This window comes from Simochromis diagramma, unplaced genomic scaffold (genome assembly GCF_900408965.1).
Source record: "Simochromis diagramma unplaced genomic scaffold, fSimDia1.1 OVJJ01000208.1, whole genome shotgun sequence".
NCBI classification, from domain to species: domain Eukaryota; kingdom Metazoa; phylum Chordata; class Actinopteri; order Cichliformes; family Cichlidae; genus Simochromis; species Simochromis diagramma.
In genome coordinates, this window is record NW_024386789.1 from 4,395,921 (window position 1) to 4,411,305 (window position 15,385).

General features: G+C 43.5%; 1 protein-coding gene across 1 annotated transcript in view; it reads left to right on the forward strand.

Annotated features, from left to right (window-relative positions):
• Positions 1-15,385, forward strand: part of LOC120728558 (transient receptor potential cation channel subfamily M member 5-like) — a 77,911-nt gene that overhangs the window by 46,194 nt on the left and 16,332 nt on the right. Inside the window, exons 9-13 of the mRNA XM_040023573.1 lie at positions 4,289-4,391; positions 4,481-4,602; positions 4,724-5,023; positions 5,135-5,236; positions 5,350-5,478. Coding sequence (XP_039879507.1) covers positions 4,289-4,391; positions 4,481-4,602; positions 4,724-5,023; positions 5,135-5,236; positions 5,350-5,478 — 756 coding nt within the window. The remainder of the gene's footprint in view (positions 1-4,288; positions 4,392-4,480; positions 4,603-4,723; positions 5,024-5,134; positions 5,237-5,349; positions 5,479-15,385) is intronic.

A 15,385-nucleotide genomic window follows, 5' to 3' on the forward strand; every position in this document is an offset into this window, starting at 1 on the left:
ATTTACAACTGAGCAAATCGGTTTGGCTGAGGTTAAAGTTACGTTTCATAACTGCATAGTTTCACAGACGTTTAATGGTTCACTGGCACATGTGTTAGACTGAACTATCATCTAAATATCATCTGTTTTTTAATAGTTATTCAACTGTATTCTAAGCACCAGCTGTCTGTTAGAATGTGATTTTTTTTCTCTCTCTGTTGGCAGAGGTATAAAAAATGCGCAGGAAAATCTGACGTGCATGGCAAACTTCACCGACGATATTTAGGGAGGAATAAACACACAAACATAAATGAACCATTTGCCTGTCTCCATAATTGAGAGCATTTTCTCTTCTTATGTCAACACTCTCTCTCTTTTTTTTTTTTCTTTTTTTTTTTTTTTTTTGCTTTTTCGGTCATGTTATGTTTACCTGTCAAAGGCTTGTTACAAACTATGAAACACATCGTGCAGACTTCTGGATGTTAGAAGAAAACTAATACTGCTCATGAAGGAGACTAAAGGCAGGAAGGTGTCCTTTAAAACTAAACATGTTAATAGGACCTCCCTATTTATATCATAGTTTATGATATAGCACATAAGTATTTCAGTAATAGCCTGCTGATTTCAGGTGAACACTCGCTCACGTAGGCGTTATCTGTGATACTCCTTAACTATAATTTATCCAAGTTAACTTCAGTTGACCATTCAGACAGTTCTTTTGCAATAAAAAACATAAACACCCATGCTGCCGGTAGGTTTCCTCAGTGCCAGCTGTTAACATTATAGCTGCTTATGCAGTAACCATGGTAACCACGGACTGAGCGGCTGGATCGACGGAGGTCAGACAACAATTTTACATGTATGATCTTAAAACAGGACACAGCCACTAAACTTGCTGGCCTCATATCAAATGTGAAGGCAGACTGAGTCTATGTTTGATGTTTGTTTATATCTAATCTTCCTTTTCAAACATTTAAAGAGCAGCGAGTCTGCAGCTGAGGGAATACAAACTCAAACTGTCGGAACAGGTTTGCTCGTTTCTTGGATTCATTTGGTGATTTATTAAATGTATAACTGTTATTCTAATCTGCTGCCGAGTCTCTTACACTTTTCTTTATGCTGTATATTTTCACGTCTCTGGAATAGTTGGAAGTTAGATAGTCAGCTGGGAAACTTTGTGTTAACTCATGGAGCTGAGGATATCGTGGATATGCTGACCTCGCTCCGTGGTGTACAGGGCCGTTTACCCTCATGATTAATATTCGCAATAAAAATATTAGCCGAACATCATGAAGTCTGTATGTGTTTCATAGTGTCGAACAACCTTTGTACAGTTAAAGCCAGCAGTTACTACATGACAGAAACACCAACGTTATCTCTTTTATGCGTTTATACACAGGTCACGCTGATTACTGAACAAAAACCCAAAGATCAGATGTTAAACAGATTTATTTGCTCTCTCTCCTCCTTAAACATGTTTTTAATGTTAGTTATAATTCAGAATTGGCGACTGAAACACGTAGGACACATAAGAACATCAGGAAATAAAACACCGATAAATATAACCTCAGTAAAAGAAGTCAGCGGGCGTTACTACAGCTGTGTACCGGGGCCTGCGCTTTGTCGGTGGGATTGCTTGCGAGGCGAGCGGGTCTATCCCACGCTTTGCCGTGAGACTGGGCAGACATCTCCGAAATCATCGAAGCACTTTTGCAAAGAGGCTGTATCTTGACAAACCGACCAGACACATGAAGATTAAACCACTACATTCTCGGCTAAAAAAATATTAAAACGGTATTTGGTGACACACAAACAGGGTTTTTCAAAGTTCAGTTCTGTTAGCTTCCACATGCCGGTTGTTGTGTGCTAGAAACAATGGCCACCAGGCCAAAGCAATGGTTTTGACTCGATCAGCATTAACCCCGCCCCCTGAGTTTGATGGGTGAGGCTGACAGATAAAATTATTTCATGATGAGAGCCAGGCGCCAGGACTGCCAAAATGAAATAAATAAATATATCATTAAATAATTAATTAAATGTGTCAATAATTAATTAAATGTGTCATAACTATTTATTTAATTAATTAATTCCAATTTTAATTAATTATTGCCACATTTAATTAATTATTTAATGGTGTATTTAATTAATGCATTATGGCAGTCCTGGCACTCCATAGCTACCAGCAATATTGACAGGTAATTATTACACTTCTTTACGTTAGCTTTATTATGTTATTAATGTGTTATTAAATAAAAACAGACAGCTTTGCATTTTGCAGCTCTGTTTTCTGCTTATTTTTCAGAAACTACCAGATATATTGCCAGGTGCCACATTGCCACATGTCTTGAAGTTAGTTTTAATAGGTTATTTATGTTATTAAATAGAAACAGGCAGTTTTGCATTTTGCAGCTCTCAAGTCAAGTCAAGTTTATTTATAAAGCACATTTAAAAACAACCGAGGCTGACCAAAGTGCTGTACAATAAAATACAAATATAAAATACAATAAAACACAAGTACATAAAACACCTCACTGATAAAACAATAAATTAAAACAATAAGTTAAACCTCGCTAAAAGCCAATGAGAAGAGGTGAGTTTTAAGAGCAGTTTTAAAAGTTCCTAGGCTTGTAGAGAATCTGATGTGAGGAGGTAAACTGTTCCACAGTCTGGGTGCAGCCACAGCAAAAGCCTTCTCTCCCCTAGTCTTTAGTCTGTACATGGGAACATCTAAAAGCATCAGGTCTGCTGACCTCAAAGATCTCCTGGGGCGGTAAATGCTAAGAAGCTCTGCCAGGTAAGGAGGTGCAGTACCGTTAAGAACCTTAAAAACCAGCAGTAAAATTTTAAAATCAGTCCTAAAAGCAACTGGGAGCCAGTGGAGAGAGCAGAGGACCGGAGTGATGTGGTCTCTCTTTTTGGAACCGGTCAGCATGCGACCAGCAGCGTTCTGCACCAGTTGGAGGCGATGCAGACAGGAACGATCTAAACCAGCATAAAGGGAGTTACAGTAGTCCAGCCGTGAAGTAATAAAAGCATGGACCACCCTTTCTAGATCGTTCCTGCACAGGTAGGACTTGACTTTAGCTAAAATCCGTAGATGATAAAAAGATCCCTTGACTACGGAGCTGATTTGTTTATCAAATTTAAAAGCACTGTCAAAAGTAACACAGAGGCTCTTAATGGAGGAAGTACATTCGGAAGTTAGGGGTCCCATAAAATCAAAGGAAAGGTTGGGGTCTTTAGGAAGCCCAAACACAATGACTTCAGTTTTACTTTCATTTAGATGTAGAAAGTTAAGAGCCATCCAAGCCTTAATGTCAGACAAACAGGAGAATAACGGCTGCAGAGAGTCCTTACAGTCTAACCTCAGAGAGAGGTAGATCTGAATGTCATCAGCAAAGGTGTGGAAGGACACATTATGTTTGCGCAGCACATCGCCCAGAGGGAGCAAATACAGAATAAACAGCAGGGGGCCTAGACTGGACCCCTGAGGTACACCACAAGCTCTGTTTCCTGATCCACTACCAGAGGTAATAACAGAACTGAGCCACTTACCAAGCTCCTATATAATGATGTCAATAATTGTATAACCTTAATCTAAATTGCAATAGTGTAAGTATAGTTGTGCTGAAAATAGATAAATCTATTATTGTTGAATGTGAATCAAAAAAGTGACATCATAGGTGAAAATAAAGGAACTGTGGTCAAAGTGGAGCAAAAAGACTCTTCTGAATGGGTTTAGAGCATCAAGAAAAGTGTGTTTTTATAAAAGTTCTAAAAATTGTTTGCTTTCAATCAAACATGAATAAAAACAATAAAATCATACCTCAGTATGACCAGGGAAGAATACAAAAATAGAATAAATATCAAAACCTGTATTTAAAAAATCCAGAGCTGTTTGCCAACTGAAGAAGCAAAATCTCCACAAGCTCACAGCTTGCCAAAATAGCATAAAAAGTATAATAAATCCTAGTCCTAAAGTCTGGTTAAAAGTTGCAATGGGCAGGCAGCATTATCACACATGAAGAAATCTCTACCGTTTCACTCTCCAGATGCTGAACTCTGGAGGTAATCCATTTTGGCATGTGTGTTAGTTATTTATGGTTAGATTTTTTTGTTTGTTTGTTTGTTTTGCTCTGCTCTGCTTTGAAATCATTAGCCAGAAAAGTTACAGAGAGTGCATAAAACTGACTGACATGAGAGATGCTTTCAAGCAGGTGCTATAACATCTGTGGAATGTACTTCATCTCCTACATCTTGTCCCTGTCATCTTGCAACTGTTTTCCAACATTCCTGTTTCCTTTTCCAGGCTTTTAGAATTTACCAGAATAGAGGTTTGATTACGGTGTACCACGGAGAGCATGAGAGTCCAAATGACTTTGACACTGTCCTGCTTAAAACACTTGTGGGAGGTATGTATAAGTAGACCATAATTATACATCATAACAGCTGCAACCCCTTTTTATCCTTAATTTAATTTTTTTGTATTTGTCTTTTTTAGCAAGTAAGCAGCGCGCATTAGTTGAGGCAAACCCTTATAGTGATGAGCTGAAGTTAGCAGTAACGTGGAACAGGGTTAACATTGCCAAGAGTGAACTCTTCAATGGCGACATCCAGTGGAAGGTGAGGAGGGGAACAGATGTGTAATATCAAGTTTGACAGATAAGTCAGTTTAAATGTGATTATTTGGCATTATAAATATTGACCTGCCTTAAAACATGATCTCCTTCCTCCAATTAAACAGTACGAAGATTTGGAAGACTCAATGACAGATGCGCTGATCAATGACAAGCCCCAGTTTGTTCGGCTTTTCACTGAAAATGGTTTGAACATTGTGGACTACTTAACCTATGGAAAGCTGGAAAGCCTCTATTGCTCTGTGCCAGATGGGACCTTGCTCTATCAGCTACTACAGCACTGCCTAGAGGGACGGCTGGGAAATATGGCATCTTCACAACCATCATCAGAACAACAGAGTTCATCCTCAAAAGTGGCAGCAGATAACAATCAGAGCAGACCAAGGAGGGAGTTTACCCTGTTTGAGGTGAGTTTTCTAATCTAATACGAGGTTATGCTCAAGCAGATCCAGAAAGAATGTGAAACAATTCCAAAAACATATCCTTGTGCTTACTGTTCCATCCACCTGTTTCCTCAGGTGTCAGGGGTCCTGAAACACTTAATGGGTGATGCCTGCCAGCCTTTCTACTATAAAGCTTTAGGCTTACAGTCATCTTCATTCAAAAGGACAGCCATGAAGGTATTCTGAACTTTTTAGAATAAGCAGGCAGTGTACTTGTAGTGACAGTATCTCTCTTTTACATTTGACCTGATAATAGGTATTTTTATTCTTTTTTTTTTTATTCATCCCAGCGTGCCACTAAGGTTCTGCATGGAGGTTCCAAATATCACCAGCAGCGTTGCCCCCATCCCTGGGCTTCACTCTTCCTCTGGGCTGTACTGCAGAACCGCAGTGAGATGGCCCTTTTCTTCTGGGAGATGGTATAGGCTCTGAGACAAACTTCAAGAAGTATTTTACTTGGGGGGGGAGATAATTTTTGAGCCCCCTGCTGAAGTTGTAAATTTGCTCACTTCCCAAAAAAATTAACAGTCTTTACTTTTTAGGGTGCCGCATTTTTGGGCTAAAAGGCGCACTTACAATCCCTTAATTTTCTCAAAAATCGATAGTGTGCCCTGTAATCCACTGCGCTTTATGTATGAATTCTGGTTGTTCTTACTGACCTTGAACCAATTTTATGTGGCACACGGTGCTCAAAAATCTGTCAAAAATGTTTTAGTGCGACTTTGGTGCTACGAAGCTGCACCGCTTAATGGATTGTCAGAACATTACGGCTACCGTAGTCTGGAGCCTCGTGGAATAATCTAGGTTCAAACTCCGCTTCAGGTCCCAAAGTCAAACGAACACTGCAGCATCACTGAGAGTTAAAAACTGTCTAAATTCTTTCATGTTTAATAGAATGATCAGTGTTGCTGCTTTAACAGTTAAGTTTAACATTCAGACATCCATGAAAGCAGAAATTATTCAATTTAACGGAGTTAGCAATTAGCAGGAGGTTAGCTTGCTAGTTTCCACCTAAACATGATATACCATGTTCTGACTTAAACACAGCTATGTTAGCATAACATAAACCCAGCGAAGCTGGAGGAAGAACGCTAACTTTTTTCCACTCGATAAAAGTTAACGTGAGGGTTCACGATGGCTAGGGACAAATGCAATCACATGGCAGGATGCTGTAAATGGACCAAACTTCAGGCAGGAGAACAACTGAGCTAATCCATCCACAAGTTAGTTATCAATATACTGCTGCATGGGCTGGGCTGTAATTACATCTTAAGGTTTTAAAAACTGAGCTTTAAAATTATTAGCAGTAATAAAATAAAGTTTGTCCCGAACCTTCGGGAACCCTAACATTAACTTTTATTGAGTGGAACAAAGTTAGCGTTCATTCTCCAACTTCACTGTTTATATTATACTAATATAGCTGTGTCGCTAGCGTTCACGTAGCACATCATTATATATAGCTAGCCAAACTTCAGTAACCCTACAAATGTCACTGGTGTTTACTTTCCTGTCTTCATTTATGTCGGAAATGATAACAGAGCTGTACGTCTTAATTTGTTTCAGAAATCCCTCAGTCAGAACCTGGTATATTATATTTAGATGGAAACTAGCGAGCTAACTTCTAACTCTAACTTAATTGTTACACCTGGTAAAGCAGCAACACTGATCATCCTATTAAAGATGAAAGGATTTAGACAGTTTTTAACTCTCAGTGATGCCGCAGTGATCGTTGGACTTAGGGACCTGCAACAGAGTTTGGGACCAGGCACGGCTAATGATGTCAGACTTAAAGACTGGATAGTAACAGCTGTTGGTGCCATTTTTTTTTTTTTTTGAAAAAGAAAGAAACAAAATGACTATAATCTGTCCTTGGTATGGCTCCATGCAAAATCTACTCTATGGGTTGAAGATGATCATGAAAAGCCTAAAACTACACAGGAGGAGCTTGTTAATAATGTGAAGCCAGTTGGGATTACAATCACCAATAACACTATTGAAAAGATGCTAGGCTATTATGGATTGAACTCTTGCAGCACCTGGAAGGTTCCAGCTCAATAAGGTGCTGTATAGACCTATATTAATTTAAAAGGGAACATCTAAATGATTCAGAGAAGGCTTGGAAGAAAGTGCTGCGGTCAGATAAAACCAAAAGCCATCTGATTTGAGCTTTGTTTCGAGGAAGAAAAATGCTGTTCATTGCCCAAAGAACATCATAACTACTAGTGGTGCAACGGATTGATCCGAAATCCGAACCGATCCCACTCCACAGTTCGGTACGCACGTGATCCGAAGATTTGAAAAAGAAAAAAAAAAAGTATGTGTATGGTGGCGTGGTGGGTCTGTCAATCAGTAGTTATGGCCAGCGCTAGCGCTAGCATTTAAGCAGCCCTTTGCTGCCCAATCCGACCGGGCTAAAGCTATTACAAAAGCTATTGGGGTGTTTAGCTGCAGATGGGAGGCCGTATTCTGTTGTGCAAAACAAGGGATTTAAACTGTGATGAACGTGCTTGAGCCACGCTATGATATCCCATTGCGCGTCCACTTCAGTGTGACAAGATCGTTCCAAGCATGTATGAGCAGGAAAAGTTTAAAGTTATGGCTGAACTGTCCCAGGCATCTTCTGTTGCCCTAACTACAAATGGGTGGACCTCCAGGGCAACGGAAAGCCACGTGACCGTGAGTTATATCACAGCGGAGTGGTAGATACAAATCCCTGTACTGCCCTATAGATTACATTGGTAAATGGTAAATGACCTGCATTTGTATAGCGCTTTTCTAGTCCCTAAGGACCCCAAAGCGCTTCACACTACATTCAGTCATTCACCCATTCACACACACATTCACACACTGGCGATGGCAAGCTACATTGTTCCCGCACTGACAGAGGCGAGGCTGCCGGACACTGGCGCCACCGGGCCCACTGACCACCACCAGTAGGCAAACATGGGGTTAGTATCTTGCCCAAGGATATTTGGCATGCAGCCAGGAGGCAGCCTGGGATCGAACCACCGACCTTCTGATTAGTGGCTGACCTGCTCTGCCACCTGAGCTACAGCCACCCCTGTAATCTACAGGGGTGGCTGTATAGACATTAGATTAGATGAACCTTCATTTATCCCTCGGGTGGGTTCCTCCGGGAAATTCAGTTTCCAGTAGCACAGCACCGACAGAAGTTGCAGAATGTGAGCAGAAATATACCATATATACAAATATATAAATACAGAGTATACAAAATGGATAAATAGAATAAATAGGAATAAGAATACAAGGGTGTGGCACATTTCAAGTATTGTGAGTCTATTACTGTTACGGCCTCCGGCCTCAGGTGGCCCCGCCTTCCTCTAGGTAAATCAATGTGTTCCAGGACTCGTGTGTGATTGGTTACTGGGAGACCCGTGCCAACCCTCTCTTATGCAGAATGAAGTGTGCCAGACCACACGGACGATTGGCTGCCCCGGGATCCCATGATGCTCCAAGAGGCAATCAGTGGCTGATCGTACCCACCTGTGGCTACAAAAGGCTGGAGGACCTTCACTCAGTGGCTGCTGCTTAGGACTGAACATGCAGTTTGCCCTTCGTGCCTCCCTCGTCGATCTTTGTTGAACTTATCCATATTGCTGAACTTTGTCGAACCTTGGTGCATGCTTTAAACTTAGCCTGATTAGAGTTTTGAGCTGCTAGCTGGCTGTGAGTAGGATTTTGTGAAGCTGGCTTGCCTTAGTTAAAACCCTAGCTTTTATTTTGTGTGCGGCCAGCCTGCCTTAGTTACCCTTTAACTTTTACTCGTGACTGTTCTTTCTTTATGTAATAATTGTCTGCCCAGTGGTCTGTTGCACAGCCCTGTCGGTTTTCTGTTTAAAGTTTGTAATTAAAACCTTTTGCTTTACTCAGTTTTGTGTTGGGGGGCTCGTGTATGTTACTCCCTCCCTGACGCCTAGCAGAGGGGGTCGTAACATAAGTGGGGGCTCGTCCGGGATCCCTCATAGGGGGTCTTTGTTCCTGGGAGTGGGGGTAAAAAAAAAAAAAAAAAAAGAAAGAAAAAAAAAAAGGGGGGGTGTTTGTTTTATCACTAGAGATTAAGCACTATGTCGGCTGCGTTTTGTTTACAGCACTTTATAGCTGCCCCATCTCTTGAGATTATTAATAGCTGTCGCAAAAATGATTTGCTGCAAATTGTGGACCACTTTCAGCTGCAGGTTTCAAAAACCCTCCGTAAGTGTGATATAAAAGCCTTAGTGGTGGACAAGTTGGTGGGAGCTGGTGTGCTTCAAGTGCCTGTTTCCCCTGTGGTCTCTGGTGTGCCAAGCCAAGCTGCCGTAGTTGAAGAGGGCCAAAATGGTTCTAGTGGGGATGGTGAGGGGGATGAGCGGGGAAAAACGTCGCCCACGCTTCCTCGCTATGACCCACTCTCTTCTGGGAGTTCAGAAGGCAGAGAAGGAGCTCGGCTGAAGGTGCGGCTGGCACGTCTCCAATTGGAGGCTGAGGAGAAGGCTCAGAACAGGCGGGTTCAGCTCGAAATAAGAAGGCTGGAAATAGAGGCAGACAAAGCCGTTAGGCTCCGAAAGCTTGAGCTGGAGTCTCAGTCTCAAGCCTCATCTGTCTCTGCTGACAATTCCGGTCCCACCTCCTCGTCCGCTTCTGCTTTTAAAATTAATAAGTGCATTTCTTTAGTTCCCACTTTTAGAGAAACTGAGGTTGATACATACTTTGCAGCATTTGAACGTATCGCTGGCGCGCTGCAGTGGCCTAGTGAGATTTGACCTCTTTTGCTACAGTGCAAACTGTCCGGCAAAGCCCAAGAGGTGGTGGCTGCACTTTCTTTAAAGGACAGTTTAGATTACGCGTGTGTTAAAACAGCTGTCTTGCAGGCATATGAGCTAGTTCCCGAGGCCTATAGGCAGAGGTTTCGCCAGCAAAAGAAATTGCCAACTCAAACTTATGTGGAGTTTGCAAGAGAAAAGGGGGTTCTCTTTGATAAGTGGTGTGTTGCTTCAAAAGCGAGTGACTATGACGCTCTGCGCGAATTAGTTTTGTTAGAGGATTTTAAGAAGTGCATTCCTGAGCGTATTGTGCTATATTTGAATGAACAGAAAGTGACGTCACTCGCATCTGCTGCTGTTCTTGCTGATGAGTTTGTACTCACTCATAAAGCCTCGTTTACTGACAGTGAGAAGCCACGGGTTAGCCCTGTGCAACAGCGCCACCCAGCTAAAGTGTCTGGGTCTAGGGAAAACCGTGAATGTTTTTACTGTCATAAAACTGGACATGTGATTGCTGACTGTTTAGCCTTAAAACGCAAAACATCAAATGCTCAGCAACCCAAAGGGGTGGGTTTTGTAAAAGCTGAGGCCCGTCATGAGGTCCATGGTTGTGGTGGTAGGGTGCCAGACCCCTGTTTCGAACCATTCATTTTTGATGGCTCAGTATCGCTAACAGACAATCCATCTGAGTTAAAACCTGTGCGTATTTTAAGGGACACTGGAGGTTCTCAAACTGTCATCCTCTCAAGTGTATTACCATTTTCTGCTGAAAGTGAATGTGGTTTTAATTCTGTTCTACGGGGGATAGAGATGGGTTACGCTCCCAGACCAGTTCACAGAATTTTTATTAAATCAAACCTTGCTACAGGATTTTTCCCTGTTGCTGTTTGCCCGGCCTTGCCAATAGAGGGTGTGGCTATGCTGTTGGGCAATGATATCGCAGGAGGGGTAGTGCTCCCTCGTCTGGAGGTCTTAGACAACCCCCTGAATCAGAAAGCCTCTGATGTTTCTATGCACCCTGGGCTGTATCCAGCCTGTGCAATTACTCGAGCACAAGCTCGTAAAGATACTGATATTGCCCTCTCTGATTCTGTGTTGATGTCCTCATTTTCCAGGGAGAATGATGTGCCCACTAACAGAAACAATGTTCTGTCACCCCCAGACTCTGTGAAACCTGAGGAGCCTGATCCATTTCCTAAGGTCTCTTTGCTGCCCTTGACTAGAGACCAGCTATCAGCAGCTCAATTAGCTGATGAAACACTACAGAGCTGTTTCAAACGTACGGTAAGTGCTGAGCAAGTCGAGAAAGAGCAACAAGCCTATTTTGTAGAACATGATGTTCTAATGCGTCAGTGGTCTCCACCCGGTGCAGAAGGTGCAGATTGGAGTAAGGTCAAGCAGATTGTAGTTCCCTCTGTGTACCGGCAAAAGATCCTGGCCCTTGCCCATGAAAGCCAGTGGTCGGGACACTTGGGCATCACGAAAACATACCAGCTACTGTTAAAGCATTTCTTTTGGCCTGGTATGAAGCGTGATGTTTCTAAATTTTGCAACAGTTGCCATGTATGTCAGGTTGCAGGTAAACCTAATCAGGTCATACCCCTGGCTCCGTTGTGTCCCATTCCTGTAGTGGATCAGCCATTTGACCATGTCATAGTAGACTGTGTGGGTCCACTACCTAGAACAAAATCAGGAAAGCAATACCTTCTCACAATCATGTGTGCAGCTACCCGTTTCCCCGAGGCTGTCCCGTTACATAAGGTTACAGCAAAAGCAGTCGTTAAGGCGTTGACAACATTCTTTTCAGTGTTTGGCTTGCCAAAGGTCATACAGACCGACCAGGGCTCAAACTTTCAGTCTAAGTTGTTCAACCAAGTGGCTAGCACTCTAGGTGTCAAGCATGTCGTGTCCTCTGCGTATCATCCTGAATCGCAGGGTGCATTAGAGCGGTGGCACCAGACCTTAAAGACGATGCTACGCAAATGCTGCCTGGAAAGTGAAAAGAGCTGGGATGAGGGTGTTCCATTTGTGTTATTTGCTGCCCGTGACGCTGTTCAGGAGTCACTTGGTTTTAGTCCTTCTGAACTGGTATTTGGCCATAGGCCACGGGGACCCCTCAAAGCTCTGAAAGAGGCGTTTTTGAGCCCACATGGGGTTTTCAAAGTGAATGTCAGCAGTTATGTGAAGCACTTCCGTGAGCGTTTGAATCAAGCCAACGCTCTGGCTAAACAGCACCTTGCCGCTTCACAGGGAAAGATGAAACGCCATTATGATAAGGCTTCTGTTAAAAGAACCTTTCAGGTGGGTGACCAGGTTCTTGTGCTCTTGCCTGTTCCAGGCTCAGCCTTGTCTGCTAGGTATAGTGGCCCCTTTAAAGTTTGTGAAAAGAGAGGGGAGACAGATTATGTAATTTGCACTCCCGACCGCAGACGCAAAACACGCGTCTGTCACATAAACATGTTGAAACTGTACCATCCTCGGTCAACACCAGAGCCTGCTGGGTTCTGTGCTCCTATTGTAGCCTCAAGCCACCTAGAGGAAGGAGGGGTGGACGAGGTTGATGGGTTAAAACTATGTTATCCCACCTGTTCTAGACCCCGTCTGCCTAACTCTGAAATGCTAAAGGCATTGCCGAGTTTGCTTGAGCATCTGTTTTCAGAGCAGCAAGAAGACAAAATTGCCTTGATTAGGGAACACACCTGTTTATTCGGGGATATGCCAACTTCCACTACGGTGCTAGAGCATGACATCGATGTCCAGGGAGCTAAACCTATTAAGCAGCATCCTTATCGAGCCAGCCCCCATAAGCGCTTGCTCATGAAACAGGAGGCTGACTATCTGCTGCAACATGGCTTAGCGAAGCCCAGTCAAAGCCCCTGGAGCTCGCCTTGTATAGTGGAATCTAAGCCAGATGGCTCGCCCCGTTTTATTACAGACTTCCGGAAGGTGAACTCTGTGACTGTGGCTGACTCACATCCTCTCCCAAGAGTTGAGGATTGTGTGGACAGTATTGGGACTGCTCAGTATGTCTCAAAGTTAGATCTTCTTAAAGGTTACTGGCAGGTCCCTTTAACTGAACGTGCCTCTAACATCTCTGCCTTTGTTACACCTGATGCTTTTCTACAATACACAGTCATGGCGTTCGGCATGTGTAACGCTCCTGCCACCTTCCAGAGGCTAGTAAATAAAGTCCTCCGTGGCCTGTCCAACTGCAGCGCCTACCTAGATGATCTAGTAGTTTACACTGAAACATGGCAAGATCATTTGGAAACGTTACAGCAGGTATTTCACCGTTTGGCTCAAGCTACTCTAACTCTCAACTTAGCTAAGTGTGAGTTTGCCAAAGCCACAGTGACGTACTTGGGCAGGGAGGTGGGACGTGGACAGGTCCGGCCCATAGATGCCAAAGTGGCAGTGATTAAAGAGTTTCCCACACCTACCACCAGGCGTGAGTTGCGTAGGTTTCTAGGGATGGTGGGCTACTACAGAAACTTTTGTAGGAATTTCTCCTCTGTAGTCAAGCCATTGACTGACCTACTCAGCCCAAAGGTTGAGTTTGGCTGGTCAAGTGAGTGTCAGGATGCTTTTGAGAGTGCAAAAGCCCTCCTCTGCCATACTCCTGTGTTAGCTGCACCTGATTTGACGCGACCATTCAATCTTGAGGTTGATGCCAGTGCTGTCGGGGCTGGGGCAGTGCTGTTGCAAGAAGACTTGCAGGGTTTGAACCACCCCGTTTGTTACTTTTCCCGCAAGTTCAATAAAAATCAGTTAAACTACTCCACCATTGAAAAGGAGACCCTGGCTTTGTTGTTGGCTCTTCAGCACTTTCACGTGTACCTGGGGTCCAGCATGTTGCCTCTTGTTGTGTACACCGACCACAACCCACTTGTGTTCCTTGCTCTTATGTTTAATCATAACCAGCGCCTTATGCGCTGGGCTTTGTTGTTGCAGGAATACAACTTAAGTATTCGCCATAAAAGGGGGTCTGAAAATGTTTTAGCTGATGGTCTGTCCCACGTGTAAACATGTTTTACTGTGTTTGTTCTTTGTTGTTGTTCACACTCTGCAACGTCCGCTTCTGCCCAACATAGTTGGTGTTTTAAGGGGAGGGGTGTTACGGCCTCCGGCCTCAGGTGGCCCCGCCTTCCTCTAGGTAAATCAATGTGTTCCAGGACTCGTGTGTGATTGGTTACTGGGAGACCCGTGCCAACCCTCTCTTATGCAGAATGAAGTGTGCCAGACCACACGGACGATTGGCTGCCCCGGGATCCCATGATGCGCCAAGAGGCAATCAGTGGCTGATCGTACCCACCTGTGGCTACAAAAGGCTGGAGGACCTTCACTCAGTGGCTGCTGCTTAGGACTGAACATGCAGTTTGCCCTTCGTGCCTCCCTCGTCGATCTTTGTTGAACTTATCCATATTGCTGAACTTTGTCGAACCTTGGTGCATGCTTTAAACTTAGCCTGATTAGAGTTTTGAGCTGCTAGCTGGCTGTGAGTAGGATTTTGTGAAGCTGGCTTGCCTTAGTTAAAACCCTAGCTTTTATTTTGTGTGCGGCCAGCCTGCCTTAGTTACCCTTTAACTTTTACTCGTGACTGTTCTTTCTTTATGTAATAATTGTCTGCCCAGTGGTCTGTTGCACAGCCCTGTCGGTTTTCTGTTTAAAGTTTGTAATTAAAACCTTTTGCTTTACTCAGTTTTGTGTTGGGGGGCTCGTGTATGTTACTCCCTCCCTGACGCCTAGCAGAGGGGGTCGTAACAATTACACCGTTGGATATTAACTAAAACTATTGCACAGTGAAAAGACACTACAGCTTACTTGTTCCCCCCCTCCCTTGTCCCGGTTTCCCCTCCCTCTCCCCTCCAGCGAGGAGTTAAACAGTTTAATGGTGTGTGGGACAAAGGACTTTTTAAGTCTGCTGGTCCTTGACTTTGGGAGAAGCAACCTCTCACTGAACAGACTCCTCTGGTTGTTTATGTCCGTGTGCAGAGGATGGAGAGGATGCCCAGCATGGTCCACAATGTCCATATTGCACCTTAATTTGTTTTTATATAAGTGCGTGGAATGAGTCTTCTGTTGAACGTTTTTTAATAGACAAAAAGTACTTGAGTAAGTAAATGGCGAGTCAAATTTTTGTCTTTTTTTTTTTCTATTTTTGCTGATCCAAAAATTGATCCGATCCGTGACTTAAAACCGTGATCCGATCAGAACCGTGAGATTTTTGATCCGTTGCACCACTAATAACCACAGTTGAGCAGAGAGGAGGAAACATTATGCTTTGAGGCTGTTTTGGGGCCCTAAATGACCTCCAGCTGACCACAAACTTCATGAGGGTGGCTCCAACATACTCCAGTGGCCCCTGCACTCTTGGATGGCAACATGGCTTTTGCCATAGAATACCACTGGTGCCCTGCTTTTCACAGATGAGAGCAGGTGGTCTAAGGAGTCATATTTATGGAGGGATGCACAAACCTCCACAGGCTAGGCAGTAGGGTTGGGCGTTAAGTAAAAAATTTCCAACCTACAATTGTCAATCAAACAATCGACAGTGTGCATTATATTT